Below are 17,135 nucleotides of genomic sequence, written 5' to 3'. Positions count from 1 at the left end.
GCTTTTGTAAAGCATAACTAAAGAAAGGGCAAAAATGTTGTACATTAACAGGCCTTCAGTGAGTTTATTACAGATATGGATGTGTTTACCATATGTGCCTAGGGCCGTGGCCCTAAAAAAAGCCATTTCCCCTGCTGCCGGATAATTTCCTATAAACTTCGGCAATAGAGGTGGGGGGGTAGGGGATTCCTTTGGTGATGCGCAAGTGGATGTGATGCCACATGCAAACGCGTAGTGCCGTGACATCACATCTGGTGACGTAATTGCACATGCACCGATGGGTGCTAACAGGTCTGGTGCCTAGGGCAGCACTGGTTTAGAATACACTACTGGGTATGGGATCTATTATCCAAAATGCTTGGGACCAGAGGTTTTCCAGATAAGAGGTCTTTCCATAATTTGGATCTCAATACCTTACGGGGCTGATTTATCAAAGTACGAAAGGTACAAAATCCCAAAAATTTTTTCGTAGTGTGCGTATTTTCTGCGGCTTTTTCGTACTTTGCACAACTTTTTTGTACTTCGACAAAATCATATTGTAAAGCCAAGTACGAAAGTTTCAGATTCATTCAAGATTCAGTATCGTGACTTTCCTTGGGCCAGGTTGGAGCTGCAGAGTGCCACTGAGTCCTATGGGAGGCTTCCAAAAACATGCACAAAAGGATCAAAGTCAGAAAGGTTTTCCCGCTGTTTACGATCGTTCGGATATGAAAATTTCATGACTTTCGTATCACCAATACAATATTATCATTTCATGATATTTGCGATCATCAGAAATTATCGTGTCTAATCCGAATTTTACCCATTTTGGGATTCAAACTCGTACTTTGATGAAACTGCCCCTACGTCTACTAAAAACTAAAACCTTAAGTCTACTAAAAACGAAATCATTTAAGCATTAAATAAACCCACAAGATTGTTTTGTCTTCAATAAAGATGAATTATATCTTAGGGTCAAGGTACTGTTTTATTATTACAGAGAAAAAGGAAATCATTTAAAAAATGTTGAATTATTTCATTAAAATAGAGAAGGCCTTCCTGCAATATGGAGCTTTCTGCATAACAGATCCCATACCTGTACTATATGTCAAATGCACAGAAATCACTTTTTTGTCCTTTAATTCTGGAACAGTAGGGCATGCACTAGTCTTAGGAATGCTCAGGGCGTGCTTCCAATTTAGGATCTAAAGAACTGTTTTAAAGAAGGTACTGTAAACATGATTAGACACGACCAGTGGATGTGGAGCAGGGATATTTTAGGTAGTTTAACTTGGATAAAAGTTCTTATTATATTTGCATGTATTGCAATGAACATAACTCCCAATGCCTGTACAGTTTGTGTCATATTCTTAAAGGTGTTTAAAATTACATATATATAGCACCCCTTAAACATATATATGTCATAGAGTTCCCCAAAACCGATTCAAAAGAGTAAATTACAATTTCTGTAGGCTCAGAAAAATGCTGCAGATGTGATAGAACTCTGATGATTGAAATGTTATAACAGAAACATACACATTGAAGGAAAGGTCTTTAATACACAATTCAAAAGAAGTCATGTCCGAAGCAGCACATGCATTTGTCAAACATTGGTTATTAGAGACATAACACCAACAACAACTCAAATAAATAATTTAAGTAAATAAGGGGAGGGCTATTTATCAAAATTCATATTTTCGGAATATTCATATATTGTTTGTACCCTGAATAACATTGAAATGTTTAAAAACACAAATGTTACTTTATTAAAAAAAATAAAATAAAACCTTGAATACCTTGAATTTGTATTAAATAAAACCTTGAATACCTTGAATTTGTATTTTTCTCATTATATTTATTAGGTCCACAAGCTCAAAAAACTTGTCACAGAAAAAAAAATACCAACACTGATAAATAACACCCTTGCACTTGTGTTTTGAATAATGACCAAAATTGATTTTCTTGGCAAAATATTTCTTCTTATATCAGTGCAACAGTTTTTTCACAACTCGAGTTCATACAAATACATTTGTAATTTCAGTCTTTGATAAGTAAATTCAAGGAAATATTTCATTTTGGGACATCATAAATACTAATATTCAGACTATGACATGATTCTTTGATAGTAATAATGCATTTATAGAATATTGTAGAATATTAAGACACTTATCTACAATGAGTTAAAAGATCAGTAGTATTTCCAACATGAGTGGCTTTTTTGGCACATAACAATCATAGCTCTGTATTTTTAACATGTGGCAAACATCTCTTTATCTGACTGGGAGGTATTATGACTTGGGTCTTTCAAAAGACAATCTCTACTGAAAGCATTTCCATCAACCCACCAAGTAATCTGTTATTAGTTCATGTTAGTGGTATGTTCTGCAAAAGTCCTTTAATATGGTTAACTAGAACCATCCAGGTTCACTGTAAAATGTTAATTCATTTCTTATTTAATGCAATTAGTAATACGTGTTTGCTAGTAGTATTTTGGCTCTATAAGTGCTAAGTGTAACATTGGTTGATTAGCCTTGTACCTGTGCTACAGAGAGCTTACATGACCGAAATTTGGAGGTGAGGCATTTTTAAAATAAAAGGATTTCAAACTGATGCAAGGTTTTCTATCAGCATATGAAGGTTTTTCCTGCTGTAATATCAATCTGTTTATAGGATTTATAGAAAGGAGGTAAAATTAGGAGTTTAAGGATATCATAATTGAGCTTTGAGTTACAGGGTTAATACAGGGTTACTGAATTTAACTCTTAATAGCAGGGCAACTTGGGGCTTTTGTCCAGGTCCCATTGATTGCTGGGGCCCACAGTGTTCTCTCTTACTTTGCTGCTGTCAGTCCTGCACTAATTAGTGTGTGCATCTCTGTCGCAGAGATCTTTCACTTTCTGCTCCCCCCACCTTGTCAAGATTATCTATTCCTGTTCACCCTGTAGTAGATTTTCCTCACCAGATTCAAATATACGGCACTGTCACGTGTAATGCATCAGCCCTTGATTTCTTTTTATCTGTCACTATTGGGTCCTATTCTGTTAGTAAGTCCTGCCCCTCCATATGATAGCCAATTAAAGCCATAGAGAGATGTCAATTGTGTGTAGCAGTGATTGGCTCTTCTATTATGCCAATAACAATGAGCCCTCTCACTCTGATTCATGATTGGGTTACATACATGTGACCACCCTCTCTGGGTACCCATTTGCTGACATATGTTAGGGTAGGACAAAGCACAGAATCTGGCCATATAATTAAAGAAAGAGGCAGAATGGAGCAGAACTGATGCAATATATATGCAGAAGCTATTAGGGAACACTGACAGCAGTGCAGATGCGATGGAGTGGAAAGAGTTATCTATAAAGGGTAAGGGGGCTTCACCAGTTAGATCATTGCCCCTGTGACCACTAAGGCCTTAAAGGAACTGTAACACCAAAAAATGAAAGTCTTTTAAAGTAATTAAAATATAATGTACAGTTGCCCTGTGCTGGTAAAACTGGTAAGTTTGCAACAGAAACGCTACTATAGTTTATATAGAGGAGCTGCTATGTCAACACGAGGGCAGCCACTGAAGCTGGGAAAAAGGAGAAAAGGCACAGGTTACATAGCAGATAACAGATAAGCTTTGTAGAATATAATGGGGTTTTATCTGTTATCTGCTAAGTAACCTGTGCCTTTTCTCCTGTAAATGGCTGCCCCCGTAGCTACACAGCAGCTTTATTTATATAAACTATAGTAGTCTTTCTAAGGAAAACACACCAGTTGTACCAGTACAGGGCAGCATTACATTATATAGTAATTACTTTTAGACATTTTCATTTTTTGGTGTTACTGTCCCTTTAAGCCCCGCTTAGTACAGTTTTGATGCAGTCATTGCCCTTCGTAGGCAAATGGAAAACAGCTTCAGATGTTTTTTCACATTTCTCTTGATTCACTACATATTAGGAAGGTTTCACTTGAATACAGTGTTGAATTTTGCAGTGGTATTTGTCATTACAAGTAGGTGTATTAAAATGACAAACCCTCCAATTTGTGTTAATAGTTGAGAAACAAACATTTCGATAAAAATACGATAGTGCTGCTTACCTTGGCATGCTCCACTCCGTATGTTTGGAATAAAACCACGTCTGCAAGGCTGTGGCTGAGCAGGGCACATTTCACAAGGGTGTCCCCAAGCACGTCCAATAGTGGCACAGCAAAGAGTTTTCGTGCACACTATACCAGTGACTTGACCCTGGCACATCTGATTGCTAACTTGTGTAAAACAGGGCCCTGTTCTGTAGTCTGAAAGAGACCAGAGAGTAAAATTCTGTTAAGGACAGAACAGGTTAATAAAACTGTGCACACTGATATGCATACAAGGGATACAAGAAATGGCAAAGGAACAAAAAATGTTTACTGTTTGAGTATATATGTAACCTCCAGGTGTAGTCAACTTAAAATTAGAGGTTATCTAACATAATTTACAATCCATGTAATTTTTTAAATTTTGTGTGTTTTTGTAATACAACATTTTTTACTGTAAAGCCGTCAGACCTCAAATTTTAACAATTTAACAGCTTAAAAAAACTATCAACCAGGTAGCAGATTGAAAGTCAAAATAGAAAATGAATAGAAGAGAGTTGGAATAGAAATAAGATCAATAGTAAATATGAATAATAACATTAAAGCCTCAACAGCAATCTCTTTTTAGTTGCCAGGGTCCTAGCATTTTTTGTTGTAGGTCAGAAGGTGGCAAATATAGAAGGCTAATAATTCAAATAAATAAAAAATTAAGACCAGGGAAGAAAAGAAAAAAACAATTACATAACTGAGAATGAACAAAAGGCATACAAGCAACTACAGACGCAGGGTCTTTTGCACCCAATGCTGTACATGAATCTTTAGAAAACACATACATGAGTCTATAAAATAAGGAGTTGGTAATCTTGCAAATGTATTTATGTCAGCAAAGATGTTTCAGCAAATGATTGCTAAGGCTGAAAAAAAAAAAAAACCCACTACTGATGGCATACAGCCAGACACAGTGAAATAAAACACAAGTAAACATAAATATGTGATTTTAAAACTTCTGTTATGTTGCTCCAAAGACAGTTTACATTTTTGTTAACAACACAAACACATGGCTTAGCTAGTTATAAGCACTGGCATTTTGAGTTAATCAGTATGAGAGCCTGAGCAGCTCCCTGTGGGTATATAATGGTGTCATGCAGAAATCACGCCTTGGGTATATCTGGGCAAAGGCACATTACAGAGGTGGTTTTGTTCATTCAACTGGGCATACTTAAGTAGCGGGTTTTTTTTTTTTTTTTTGGGGGGGGTCAGTCTCATTTTTTGCTTGCATACATCATGGCTTTTGAAAGGCAGCACTCAACCCTTTATGGATCTTTCTCTGAAAATCTACGTTAACTATAACAGTTAAACACAATATTAAATTGTATATGCTTATGATTAAATGCATGAAACAAAGGGGCACATTTACTAACCCACGAACGGGTCGAAATGAGTCCGATTGCGCTTTTTTCGTAAAGATCGGTATTTTGAGATTTTTTCGTATTTTTGCGATTTTTTCGGCGTCTTTACGAATTTTTTGTTACCAATACGATTTTTGCGTAAAAACGCGAGTTTTTCGTAGCCATTACGAAAGTTGCGTAAAATCTTGCGATTTTTCGTAGCGTTAAAACTTGCGCAAAAAGCTGCGCTTTTTTCGTAGCGTTAAAACTTACGCGAAACTTCGCACCTTTTAAGTTTTAACGCTACGAAAAAGGCGCAACTTTTCGCGTAAGTTTTAACGCTACGGAAAAAGCGCAAGATTTTACGCAACTTTCGTAAAGGCTACTAAAAACTCGCGTTTTTACGCAAAAATCGTATTGGTAACGAAAAATTCGTAAAGACGCCGAAAAAATCGCAAAACATACGAAAAAGTCGCAAAATGTTCGTTTTCAAGTCAGAACTTTTCCAATTCGGGTCGGATTCGTGGGTTAGTAAATCAGCCCCAAAGTGTGTCAAGCGTGTTTATAGCTATTTTTTAAAGAATTAAAGAGATTTGTGAGTACCAGGGATGCACCAAATCCAGGATTTGGTTTTGTATTCGGCCACGATTTGCCCTTTTTCAGCAGGGTTCGGATTCGGGCGAATCCTAATTAGCGACTGAATCCTAATTAGCATATACTAGGTAGGATTTGAAGGGTTAAATGTGGCTGCGTGAACACGAAAGTGACTCACTGACATTTAACCCTTTCATATCCTAATTAGCATAATTAGTGGTTCGGTATTCGGCCAAATCCCTTAAAATGGATTTGGGGGTCCGGCTGAACCCAAAAACTGGGTTCGGTACATCCATAGTGAGTACAAATGATACCCTGCATTCCTAAAAGCCACTGTAGACAGCAGACTAAAATTGAGTCTTGACAAATAATAAAGGGAATGTTGTGCCCCTCTACAAAACCTACCATCATGGCAACCATAAATGTAGGATTCTACTGGATATTCTCATCACCTCCAATACCAATAGAAGTTAAAGAAAAGATTGAAGTTTAAAGATCTGGCAAGGCATATAATATTTCTACAGCATCTCTACAAATGGCAGTTTGGGAATGCATACCAGTTTTTTCTCCAGGTGTGCTAATACAAGTATGGAACCTGTACAGAATGCTCGGGACCATAATTTCCAATTCCATACTTTAAGTTTTCTTAAAGATTAATTTAAACATGAATTAAACCCAAAAGGACCGTGCCTCCAATAAGAATAAATTATAGCTTAGTTGTAATTAAGTAAAAGGGACTGTAATTATTACATAGAAAAAAAAAATAAAAATAATTTGAATAATTTGATTAAAATGCAGATGGCCCTCCCATTATATGGAGTTTTCTGGATAACTGGTTTACAAATAACTGATCCCATACCTATACAAAGGGAAAGATATATCAACATTTGAATTCAAGTTTTTACATTGATTCTACATATTTGGGGGCAAAAATTGCAAATTCAAATTTTTAAAGCTCAAATTTGCAAGATTAGGTGGAAAAGACGTGAAAACTTGATAAAAATAGAATTGTATTTTCAAATTTCAAGCTATTTTTCAATCTGAGTTTTTGAGTTAAATTCAAAATTTGACATTGACTCACTAAAAATGAAGGGTAAAATGTTAATTCACTGCATTCAAGTTGGTGTTTTTAAGCAGTTAAGTTTTCAAGTTTCAAGTTGATAAAGGGTATGGAAAGTCTCAGTTAAGAAGAATGACTGGCCAAGTTGGGTCTGTTTACACTGGAGAAGAGGTGCTTAAGAGGTGACATGATAACTATGTATAAATACATAAGGGGATCATATAATAACCTTTCAAATGTTTTATTTACCAGAAGGTCCTTCCAACTGACACGAGGGCACCCACTCCGTTCAGAAGAAGGGAGGTTCCATTTAAATATTCAGAAAGGATTTTTTACTCTGAGAGCTGTGAAGTTGTGGAATTCCCTCCCTGAACCAGTAGTACTGGCTGATACATTAGATAGTTTCAGGAAGGTGTAGGATGGCTTTTTAACAAATGAGGGAATACAGGGTTATGGGAGATAGCTCTTAGTACAGGTTGATCCAGGGACTGGTCTGATTACCATCTAGGAATTTTTTCCCCTCTGTGGCAGAATAGAGAGGCTTCAGATGGGGTTTTTTGCCTTCCTCTGGATCAACTAGCAGTTAGGCAGGTTATATTGTAGGCATTAAGGTTGAACTTGATGGACGTATGCCTTTTTTTTTTTTAAACTAACTTACTATGTTACTATGATATTAACATGAAACAAAGTTTAAACGTCTAAAAATCAACATGAAAAAAAAAATCTGCACAATGCTATATAATAGTTTACTAAATATCTGTAATTGCAGACTGACTTTGCATATTAGGATGCACAACCTACATATGATGACTTAAGCACAGGAAAATAAAGTGTCTTTCCTAAGCACACAAATGGGCCTATTGATGTATTTCCTAATCTGAGGTTGTTGAACATACAAGTCATGTTTACCCTGCCTTCTTATGCTGCTTCTGTGTTTACTCTGAACATTTGGCACCTTCTTGTATCTGTATGTATTTAATCTGAGAGTTCCACCTTCTTAGATGCCTTGCAGGTACCTGTATTTACTCCGGAAGGTCATTTATTTGCTGAGCTACCCAGACTTATAATTCTGCTATTTATTGACACTACCAATAAAAAGTTTATATATTTGACTATTTTGGGAGCCCAAGTAAACAAGTATGTTATCTATATTAGCTCATTTAGGTTAAAATGTATGAGGCCCATTTATACAATGATGACTTTATATTCTTTCAAATGCTTAAAAAGGTACTCATTAAAATGAACTACATGTGCTTACCATAACTACATGGGGCTTTCTATTGCAGAAACTACATTAGCTGAATATAAAAGCTTATTCTAAACAAATATTTGACTACAAAAAGCTTAGTCAACAACTGCCCAAATAATTATGTTATTTATTTACATGTTACTGGTCTCCTTTCAGTTCTTTTTGAAAGGGATAATCTGTTTCAGATTTCCAGAGCTTTCAGCGGTCCAGAGCTTTTCAAAATTTCAGTGATATCCAATTATGCATTTTATTAGGTAGTACCTCATTTTGGTGATAAAATAACTTGAAGTCAGTGTAACCACTTTTGAAGAGCACTGTTAACATTAGTGGTGCATCTAAGTATATGGCAAATTACATCTGCACGTGTTCATTTTAAATTGGCAAATATTCCTTAGGGTATAATGTCACTATAGACCAAATTCCTGTGCCAATTCACAAGTGTGGAAAAGATTAAATGAAAACTCATCATAACATATAGCTTTCTACTTATATGGAATCCAAGTTTGTCATTACTTGCCTTAGAAGTAGATACAAATATCTATTTGTCAATGTAGCAAGGTACAGATTTTTATTTTCTTTTTAATCCTTTCACTCTCTCTCTGTACCTGCTTGTGAATACATACATTTCTCATGCAGTTAAGTCCTGTTTGGTTTATGACATTATCATTATTTTGATATTCTTCAACAATAACATATGGTTCTTATTTTTGCCATTTGAGTTATTTATGCCATTTAAGAACCCTGCAGTTGAGACATTAAATATCTCTTTCAATTCTAAAAGATCTGTCATTTTTTACACAACATTATAGTGTGTAAATATTTCATTTGAAAAGCAGGAATATAAAGTCATTGGGACTTAAACACATTAGAAGAATCAATTTTAAATGACTTTAAAATAAATATAATTTCCATTCCATGTCCCTCTTTTTTAAGAACTGCCTTTTTTCCCTTTCATCAATAAGAGAACTGTAGTCTGGATTCTTCTGGGTGATTGTCTCATTAGTCCTATTTTAATGTCTGGTGTATGTTTTAACTTCATTGATTTCTCTATAGGAGCGAGTAAAATGTAGATTAAAAAAAATCCCTATTCCTATCACCATTGAGAAGTTCTAAATCTATAACAACCACTGGCAGGTCATGTCAGACCAATTTAATTGCTTTTTATGATGAAGTTAGTAAGAAGCTGGACAGTGGGGATGACATAGATGTGATCTATTTGGATTTTTCCAAAGCATTACTGTTGATGCTTGATACTGTTGAAGCATGATACCGTTCCCCACAAATGACTGCTTTCTAAACTAAGGTCTATTGGTCTTTGCACATGGATAGAAAACTGGCTACAGGATTGGGTACAGAAGGTTGTTTGGTAATGGCACATTCTCTACTTGGAGTAAGGTTCTCAGTGGGGTCCCTCAGGGTTCTGTACTTGGTCCACTTTTGTTTAACTTGTTTATAAATGACTTAGGGGAGGGTATTATAAGTAATGTATCAGTGTTTGCAGATGACACAAAACTCTGCAGCCCATTCAATTCTATCCAGGATGTGGTATCCTTGCAGCAAGATCTTGACAAACTGGCAATCTGGGTGGCTAAGTGGCAGATGAGATTTAATGTAGATAAATGTAAGGTCCTGCACCTGGGATGTAAAAATATGCAAGCCACTTATACCCTTAATGGGACTGCACTAGGCAAATCCCTAATGGAGAAGGACCTTGGAGTCCTTGTAGATAATAAACTTGGCTGTAGCAAGCAATGCCAGGCAGCAGCTGCTAGGGCAAACAAGGTTAGATTCACAGGAGGAGGGTGTTATTCTTCCCCCATATAGAATATGCTGTTCAGTTTTGGTCTCCAGTGTTCAAACGGGACATTATTGAATTAGAGAGGGTCCAGAGACGGGCAACTAAGCTGGTAAACGGTATGGAAAGTCTCAGTTATGAAGAAAGACTTGCCAAGTTGGGTTTGTTTACACTGGAGAAGAGGTGCTTAAGAGGTGACATGATAACTATGTATAAATATATAAGGGGATCATATAATCACCTCTCTAATGCTTTATTTACCAGTAGGTCCTTCCAACTGACACAAGGGCACCCACTCCGTTTAGAAGAAAAGGATTCAGAAAGGATTTATTACTGTGAGAGCTGTGAAGTTGTGAAATTCTCTGCCTGAATCAGTCCTACTGGCTGATACATTATATAGCTTTAAGAAGGGGCTGGATGGCTTTTTAGCAAGTGAGGAAATACAGGGTTATGGGAGATAGCTGTTATTACAAGTTGATCCAGGGACTGGTCTGATTGCCATCTTGGAGTCAGGAAGGAATTTTTTTCCCCTCTGCTGCAAATTAGAGAGGCTTCAGATGGAGTTCTTTGCGTTCCTCTGGATCATCTAGCAGTTAGGCAGGTTATATATAGGCATTATGGTTGAACCTGATGGACGTCCGTCTTTTTCAACCTACTGTGTTAATATGTTACTATGTTACCTACACTGATCATAAAGAGACAAGCCTGTTGTTAAAAAACCTCCACTGGGACAATGAAATATTCCAGCTATTAGTATTTTTAAGTACTAGCTATGTATTTATTTATTTGGTATTTAGTCAAATTAATCCTCAAAAGAACTTTGAGGATCAAAACACTGATGTTGCCTTTTGCCACAAAGTACTACTAAGTAGTTCTGCAATAATGCTGTCATACAGGCACAAAGTTCACTGACCAAAAAGTATCTGTTAACGTCCTTATGTATAAGAGCAGTGATCCCCAACCAATGGGGCAATATGTTGCTCACCAACCCCTTGGATGTTCCTCCCAGTGCCCCCAAACCAGGAAGTTATTTTTTAATTCCTGACTTGGGGGCAAGTTTTAGTTGAAGAAAAACAAGATTTACTACCAAATAAAGCCTCCTGTAAGCTGATAGTGTGCATAGAGGCTACCTAATAGCCAATCGTAGCCCTTATTTGGCACCTCCATGAACTTTTATGATGCTTGTGTTGCTCTCCAAGTCTTTTTACATTTGACTGTGGCTCACGAGTAAGAAAGGTTGGGGATCCCTGTATAAGAGGATGGTCCTTCAATTTGCATTCCATCATACTGTGTTCAAACTTATGAAATTATGAACACCCAAACAAACAGCTGAACTTAATTCTTCACAGTAAGATATACTTTGAGTATTTTTATAAAACTATTATAAAACTTAAATACTGTAGTATGCTTTTCTTTCAGTCGCGTTTAAATAAAGCTTTTAACTTAATCGGTACCAATTATATAGATATCAGTGGTCATATATTTAAAATGGTAAGTAAATTGAAGGAAAATTGATGTGGATAAAGAAATGGGTTCAAAATTCAGCATGGATTACACTCACTAAAGTATTTTAAGACAATACAAAAAATCTCAATCTGACATTCTTATTTCTTGCAGAAGGTAACAATAATACTTGGTTCAACATACTGCACTAAAGAGAACAATCTTTTTAGTCCATCTGTATTTGGAATTATGCAGACTTCATAAGGAGAATGTGAAGAATGCATTATAACATCAGATTAAAATATAATATTTACAGTGGACTGCATAGAGAGTAGAGATTCTGGGCTGTTATCTGTTAGTAATCAAATACAGTGCAGTAAACACAAAAAATACACCAACAGATGATATTCAGTGTCACACGAATGTTTAAAACACGTCATCTACATCTGGGATTAATACGGTTGGAAATAGAGTTTTAGGGAAAACACCACTTGTTAACCAGTAAATCTCAATATTCTTTAGAAACCCTTGGGATTGAAGTTTTATCTGCAAATAAGGCGCAAAAATGTTTTTGTCATATGACTGTGGAGCTTGGTATAAAGAAGCAGAAAAGATTATGAGGCATGGTCAAAAATTCCAAACATAAATTACAGATCTCACTTAAAATGTTGAATGAGCTGACCCAGCAACTGATCAGGACATAAACTATGTTGACCTAAGTACTTTAACTTCTGAAGTTATTAGGATCAGAACTCTACTTCTATCCTCTGATTGAGTTTTACTTTTGATGTGACAAGATTTGAAATGCTTCCCTATTGTTAATAACACAATTGACGTTTGCATTTTGCTTCTAAACCTGCTGCACAACAAATCTAGTATAGGTAAATCGAAAACAACTGAACTTGCTAATTAATTATTGAAAACATTTCACTACTCATCCGAGCAGATTCTTCAGTTGGACTGACTGGTATGGGAAGTCCTCAGCATATAAACTCTTCACCTAATCCAATCACAATGGCACTTTGTAACTCTTCAGAAAGGTGACATCTGAAACTCACAGAGGTGTGAATGCTGTGGAGTTACCTTGATAGGAATACCAAAGTATCATGGTATAAGGTATATCTAGTATAAATTAATCTAAAGCAACTGGACTTGCTGAGTAATCATTGAAGACATTTTACTACTGATCCGAGCAGCTTCTTCAGTTCCCTGGAGAAAATGGAGAGACTGAAGAAGCTGCTCAGATGAGTAGTGAAACATCTTCAGTGATTACTTATCAAGTCTAGTTGCTCTTGATCTACTTATACTAGATATACCATGTCCTGGATAAATGAAAACCTTCAAAGTCATATCCCATTAAGGCTGTTCTGCAGCAATACTGATAGGCCAGCATAGGCAAAACCCTAGACAGGAAGTTAGCTTAAATATAGAATCTGGCACCAAACAGTTTCTGAGTTTGCACGGGGTGAGTAAATACACCCTGGCAGCAGGCTCTCATTTTAGCATGCACTAAAAACTTTGCAGCACATTAGCAGATATACACCTTTGGGGTTATCTAGATGCCAGACCAGATGACTTACATTAGGCTAATGGTGAAGCTACCATGCCTCACCATCACTCTAATCCAAAAAAATTCATCAACATCTGTAAAGAATGTTATACCTTGACTGTCGATACCCATACAATAATGATGGTTTATCCACCTTTCTGCCATGACTTTTACAAAAGCAAACAATAAAAAACATACAATGTTATTAAATAAACACTCTATCTGTGATACACAATTACATATCCCAAAAATATGTTTCTATTTGGATTAAGTTTTGGCATGTCATGAACAATTATTAAGAAAACACTTTTATAATATAAATGTTATACAAATCTGTGATGTGCTGATACAAATGCAGCTTGAATGACAATTTTATTCTTCAACAGATTAAACATGTTGAAGACATAACTTGCATTAGCCCTGTTCTGATACAGATCTCAGGGCTTCTGGCTACAATGTGCTCCTTAGATCATGAACTGGCACCTATGTTTCTCATCACCAGTGCATGATCAGTCTGGCTCTCATTCCTTTCCTATCAAACATCTGTCTGAATCCAGATCATTCTTCAGATCTGTATGCATTTCTGTACTATGATGCATCTACAATCACATTTAACATGTTTAATAATAAACAACAAACTGTTGTTAAAACAGCAAATAACTAGTTCATTAACCTATACAGAGTTTTATTGTGAAATTTACTGCATATTCTTTGATGTCTGTAATTTGTATTTGTTTATGAATTTGTTAAGAAAATCTGTGAAGGCCCCTTTAAGGGATTTCTGGTTGGAAACTCTAAGAACACTGCTGTTTCCAGTAACATTTATTCTATTTCCAGTGTACTGTTAATAAAATATTCTTTGCAGAGGCATGATTTAAGCACTTTAAGACTTTCCAGACATACATTTTTCAGTTTTCATTTTCCTACTTTCAAATTAGCATTTAACAGCCTATGAGTGTGCACATTGTAAAAAAAAATGTACAGTACAAGAATGGCATCTATTATATATAAACCAGTAGGCCAGAAACTCTGATATATGGCTATGACATTACTCATAGTGTGCTGTTTAAATAAACATTTCTTTATTTTTTAATAATTGGCATTTTCCTCTATATATATACAGTACCTTGTATTGAATATTAATTGAGCTAGCATAAATCCAAGTTAATGGCAGAATAGTTACACTGAAATGTGATGTTTAAAATGTTTTAGTAGCCTAAAGCATTGTGTTCTACAGTACAGTACAGAACGAACCCTGGGTCCCAATATTAGATTCAATAACTGTATTCTTTATAACAGGCCTAATGTACAGTACTGTTATATTTACACAATGATACTGTATGAATTTGAATCCAATGAAATAATGACAATCACAAGTAATGTAAAAATGCTTTACATACCATATTGATTATTTATGTCTGCCCAAGGCGCCATAAATCACATTTGTCTTTTTTCATCACAGCAGTAAAATAGAAGAATAAAAGAATGTCAAGGCCTGTGTCCGACAAGATTTTTGGATCAGACGTGCAAAAATAGCAGAATACATCTCTCCATCTGTCAACTCTTTAAATAAAGATATGCAGTATGGAGAACTTACTGTCTAATTGTAAAAGCAGACAAGGAGGTTTGCTGCCTAAGAGAAATATGTACTGTCCCAGGGCTATAAATCTGAAAATACCCCAGCATTGGTGTCAGCGTAAAGCATTGGAGATAAAACATATGAACCACAGCCACAAAATGCTTTTTCCTGCATTTGTTGCCTATGGTAAACTAGAAAATTGTATTTTGAACGCATATGTTATTATTTTAATATGTAATATTACTAGTCCTATATGATTGAGGCTTTAATTATATTTAGTACAACACACCGCTTACTTAAAGTGGCCATACAGGGGCTGATAAAAGCTGCAGTTGGCCCCTCTGAACTCAGTTGGAAGCTTACTGGCCCATGTATGGGGCCTTTCTGGTGTCCTGCTGAATATTGGGTGGATTTGTATAGTTCAGCATGATCTAATCATTGGTCCAGAGCAAACGATTGTATCAGCAACCTCGCCAAACAAATAAAACTAATTTAAAGTTTATATTACTTGACTAACAAGATAGAAAATAATCTGGAATTACTTCTTAGGGTGACAGGTCCCCTTTAACTACAGCATCTCAAAGTTGCAGTGCTAGAAAAGTAAAACTTTTAAAATAAATAATAAATGGCATTAATGCTGTAAGACTGCTATAACTGGAAATCCAACCCCAAAACCTGGGATAAAGCAAAGACAGCCCCAATGCCAGTAAAAATATTTTAGAACGTTTGAAAAAAAAGTAAATAACTCCCAAAAATCACACTGCACAAAACAGCACAATTACAAGCACACTTCTAAAGCACAATTACAATATATTATTTTCAATATTATAGAATGAATAATTTCCAGTATTAAAAAGTGAGAAAAACACCCCCACCCTTAAGTTAACTCTTTCCCAGCTTAATTCACTACAAAGTACACATAACAGGTATTTGAAGTTTTATATTTATCCCCAACCCAGCATAAATCGAATGCATTCACACTGAGATGTGCAGAATGTCTATTACAAACCTTAAATTTATATAGCTCTTTGCATTTGGGTGAATGCAGTTAACCTTATAAATATCACAGGAGCCCATAAAATACTCCCCATTTACTAGATAATGTTATGTCTAACTAAACATTTTTTCTGTCTGGTTTTCACATCATCTTGAAAAACCCAGTAGCGTCTTAAATGTAATTATAAATAACAGAAAAAAAATGCAAAATTATTTCACGCACTAGGTTTATTATTTATTCTGAATTTGAGCAGTGGCCAGAGGCCTGGTTTACAAAATCCAGTAATCTGGACCTCAAATTGCTTTAAGGTTTACTGTATGATGTGGGGGGATTTTTTTCCTACTAGGAATAAGGCCAATCCTTGCTCATAAATATGACTAAATATGAAGTGCAAGCACACACAGGAGGGAATTTCCTGACTACATTCTGGTTGCTTGCATTAAAGATTCCTTTCTTTAACTTGTTCTGCTATACCATCTCAGTTATTTCACATCTAACAAAAGCACATGCTGAAAACTCTTATTATCAATAATCCCAACAACTAGTAAAACAAGGAACATGCAATATTTTGGTGTGAAGTATGATATACTTGAATGAAACATTGGCTACATGTACAGTTATAGGTAATGCTTAAACCTGCTGATCTTTGACTGGTTAGTTAGTTAATTAGAATTTCTGATAGTTCCGTCCATGCACTGAATATCTGCATCCCTTTAATTGTGTGGTGTCACTTACTTATTGTTGGTCAATGACTTTAGACATACCAATTGAGATGCTCTTTGGAGCATGTGGAGGTATATTTTTGTAATATTTATATACTGCCTCAGATATATGTGGGACAGGGCAGCTGCCAATCCTATGGGCTTGCCATCACAATTTTCATTTAGGAAAAGACCTTCTAGGCCATATGAGACTACATTCAGACCTTCCTAGTGTTAGGGAATCTCATAAAGGGTGTTATAGTCATCCAAGAACAGGCTGCAGGGTGCTTACTCTGAATACACCCCTTGTAATGAGTACTACAGGCTAGGGAACTGTTCAGGCACAGATGGAAGCAGTAATTCAGAAAGGCAGTAACCTGCTCAGATTTTAGGGCAGTCTGTGGGGGAAACACAACAGAGCAGTTTGGGAAGCCTAGCCGGTTCATACACACAAAATCAGAGACATGCACCAACAAGGGATGAGACTAAGCAGATGGTCAGAAAACAAGACAAAATCATACATAGGAATCAACAACAATGCAGAACCAGAGGATTAGGAATTAGCAGGGTCAGACAGGCAGATTTCACAACAGTATTTTCTAACTAAAGCACAAATGCTAAACTCTAACTCACAAAAGAACCTGTTTGCTCAGGCAAGGAGCAAAGCAAGGCAGGGTCTATAAAAAGGTTTCTCCTGATGCTGATTGGGGAAAGGTGCAGGTAAGATTGCTAGAAC

General features: G+C 36.0%; 1 protein-coding gene across 1 annotated transcript in view; it reads right to left on the bottom strand.

The window, feature by feature from the left end:
* Positions 1-17,135, bottom strand: part of fbn2 (fibrillin 2 (congenital contractural arachnodactyly)) — a 143,189-nt gene that overhangs the window by 94,214 nt on the left and 31,840 nt on the right. The window contains exon 6 of the mRNA XM_002931725.4: positions 4,066-4,263. Coding sequence (XP_002931771.2) covers positions 4,066-4,263 — 198 coding nt within the window. The remainder of the gene's footprint in view (positions 1-4,065; positions 4,264-17,135) is intronic.

This window comes from Xenopus tropicalis, chromosome 1 (assembly GCF_000004195.4).
Source record: "Xenopus tropicalis strain Nigerian chromosome 1, UCB_Xtro_10.0, whole genome shotgun sequence".
Classification (NCBI taxonomy): Eukaryota; Metazoa; Chordata; class Amphibia; order Anura; family Pipidae; genus Xenopus; species Xenopus tropicalis.
Note: the sequence above shows the minus strand (reverse complement) of the source record. Positions and strands in the feature narration are given on the sequence as shown.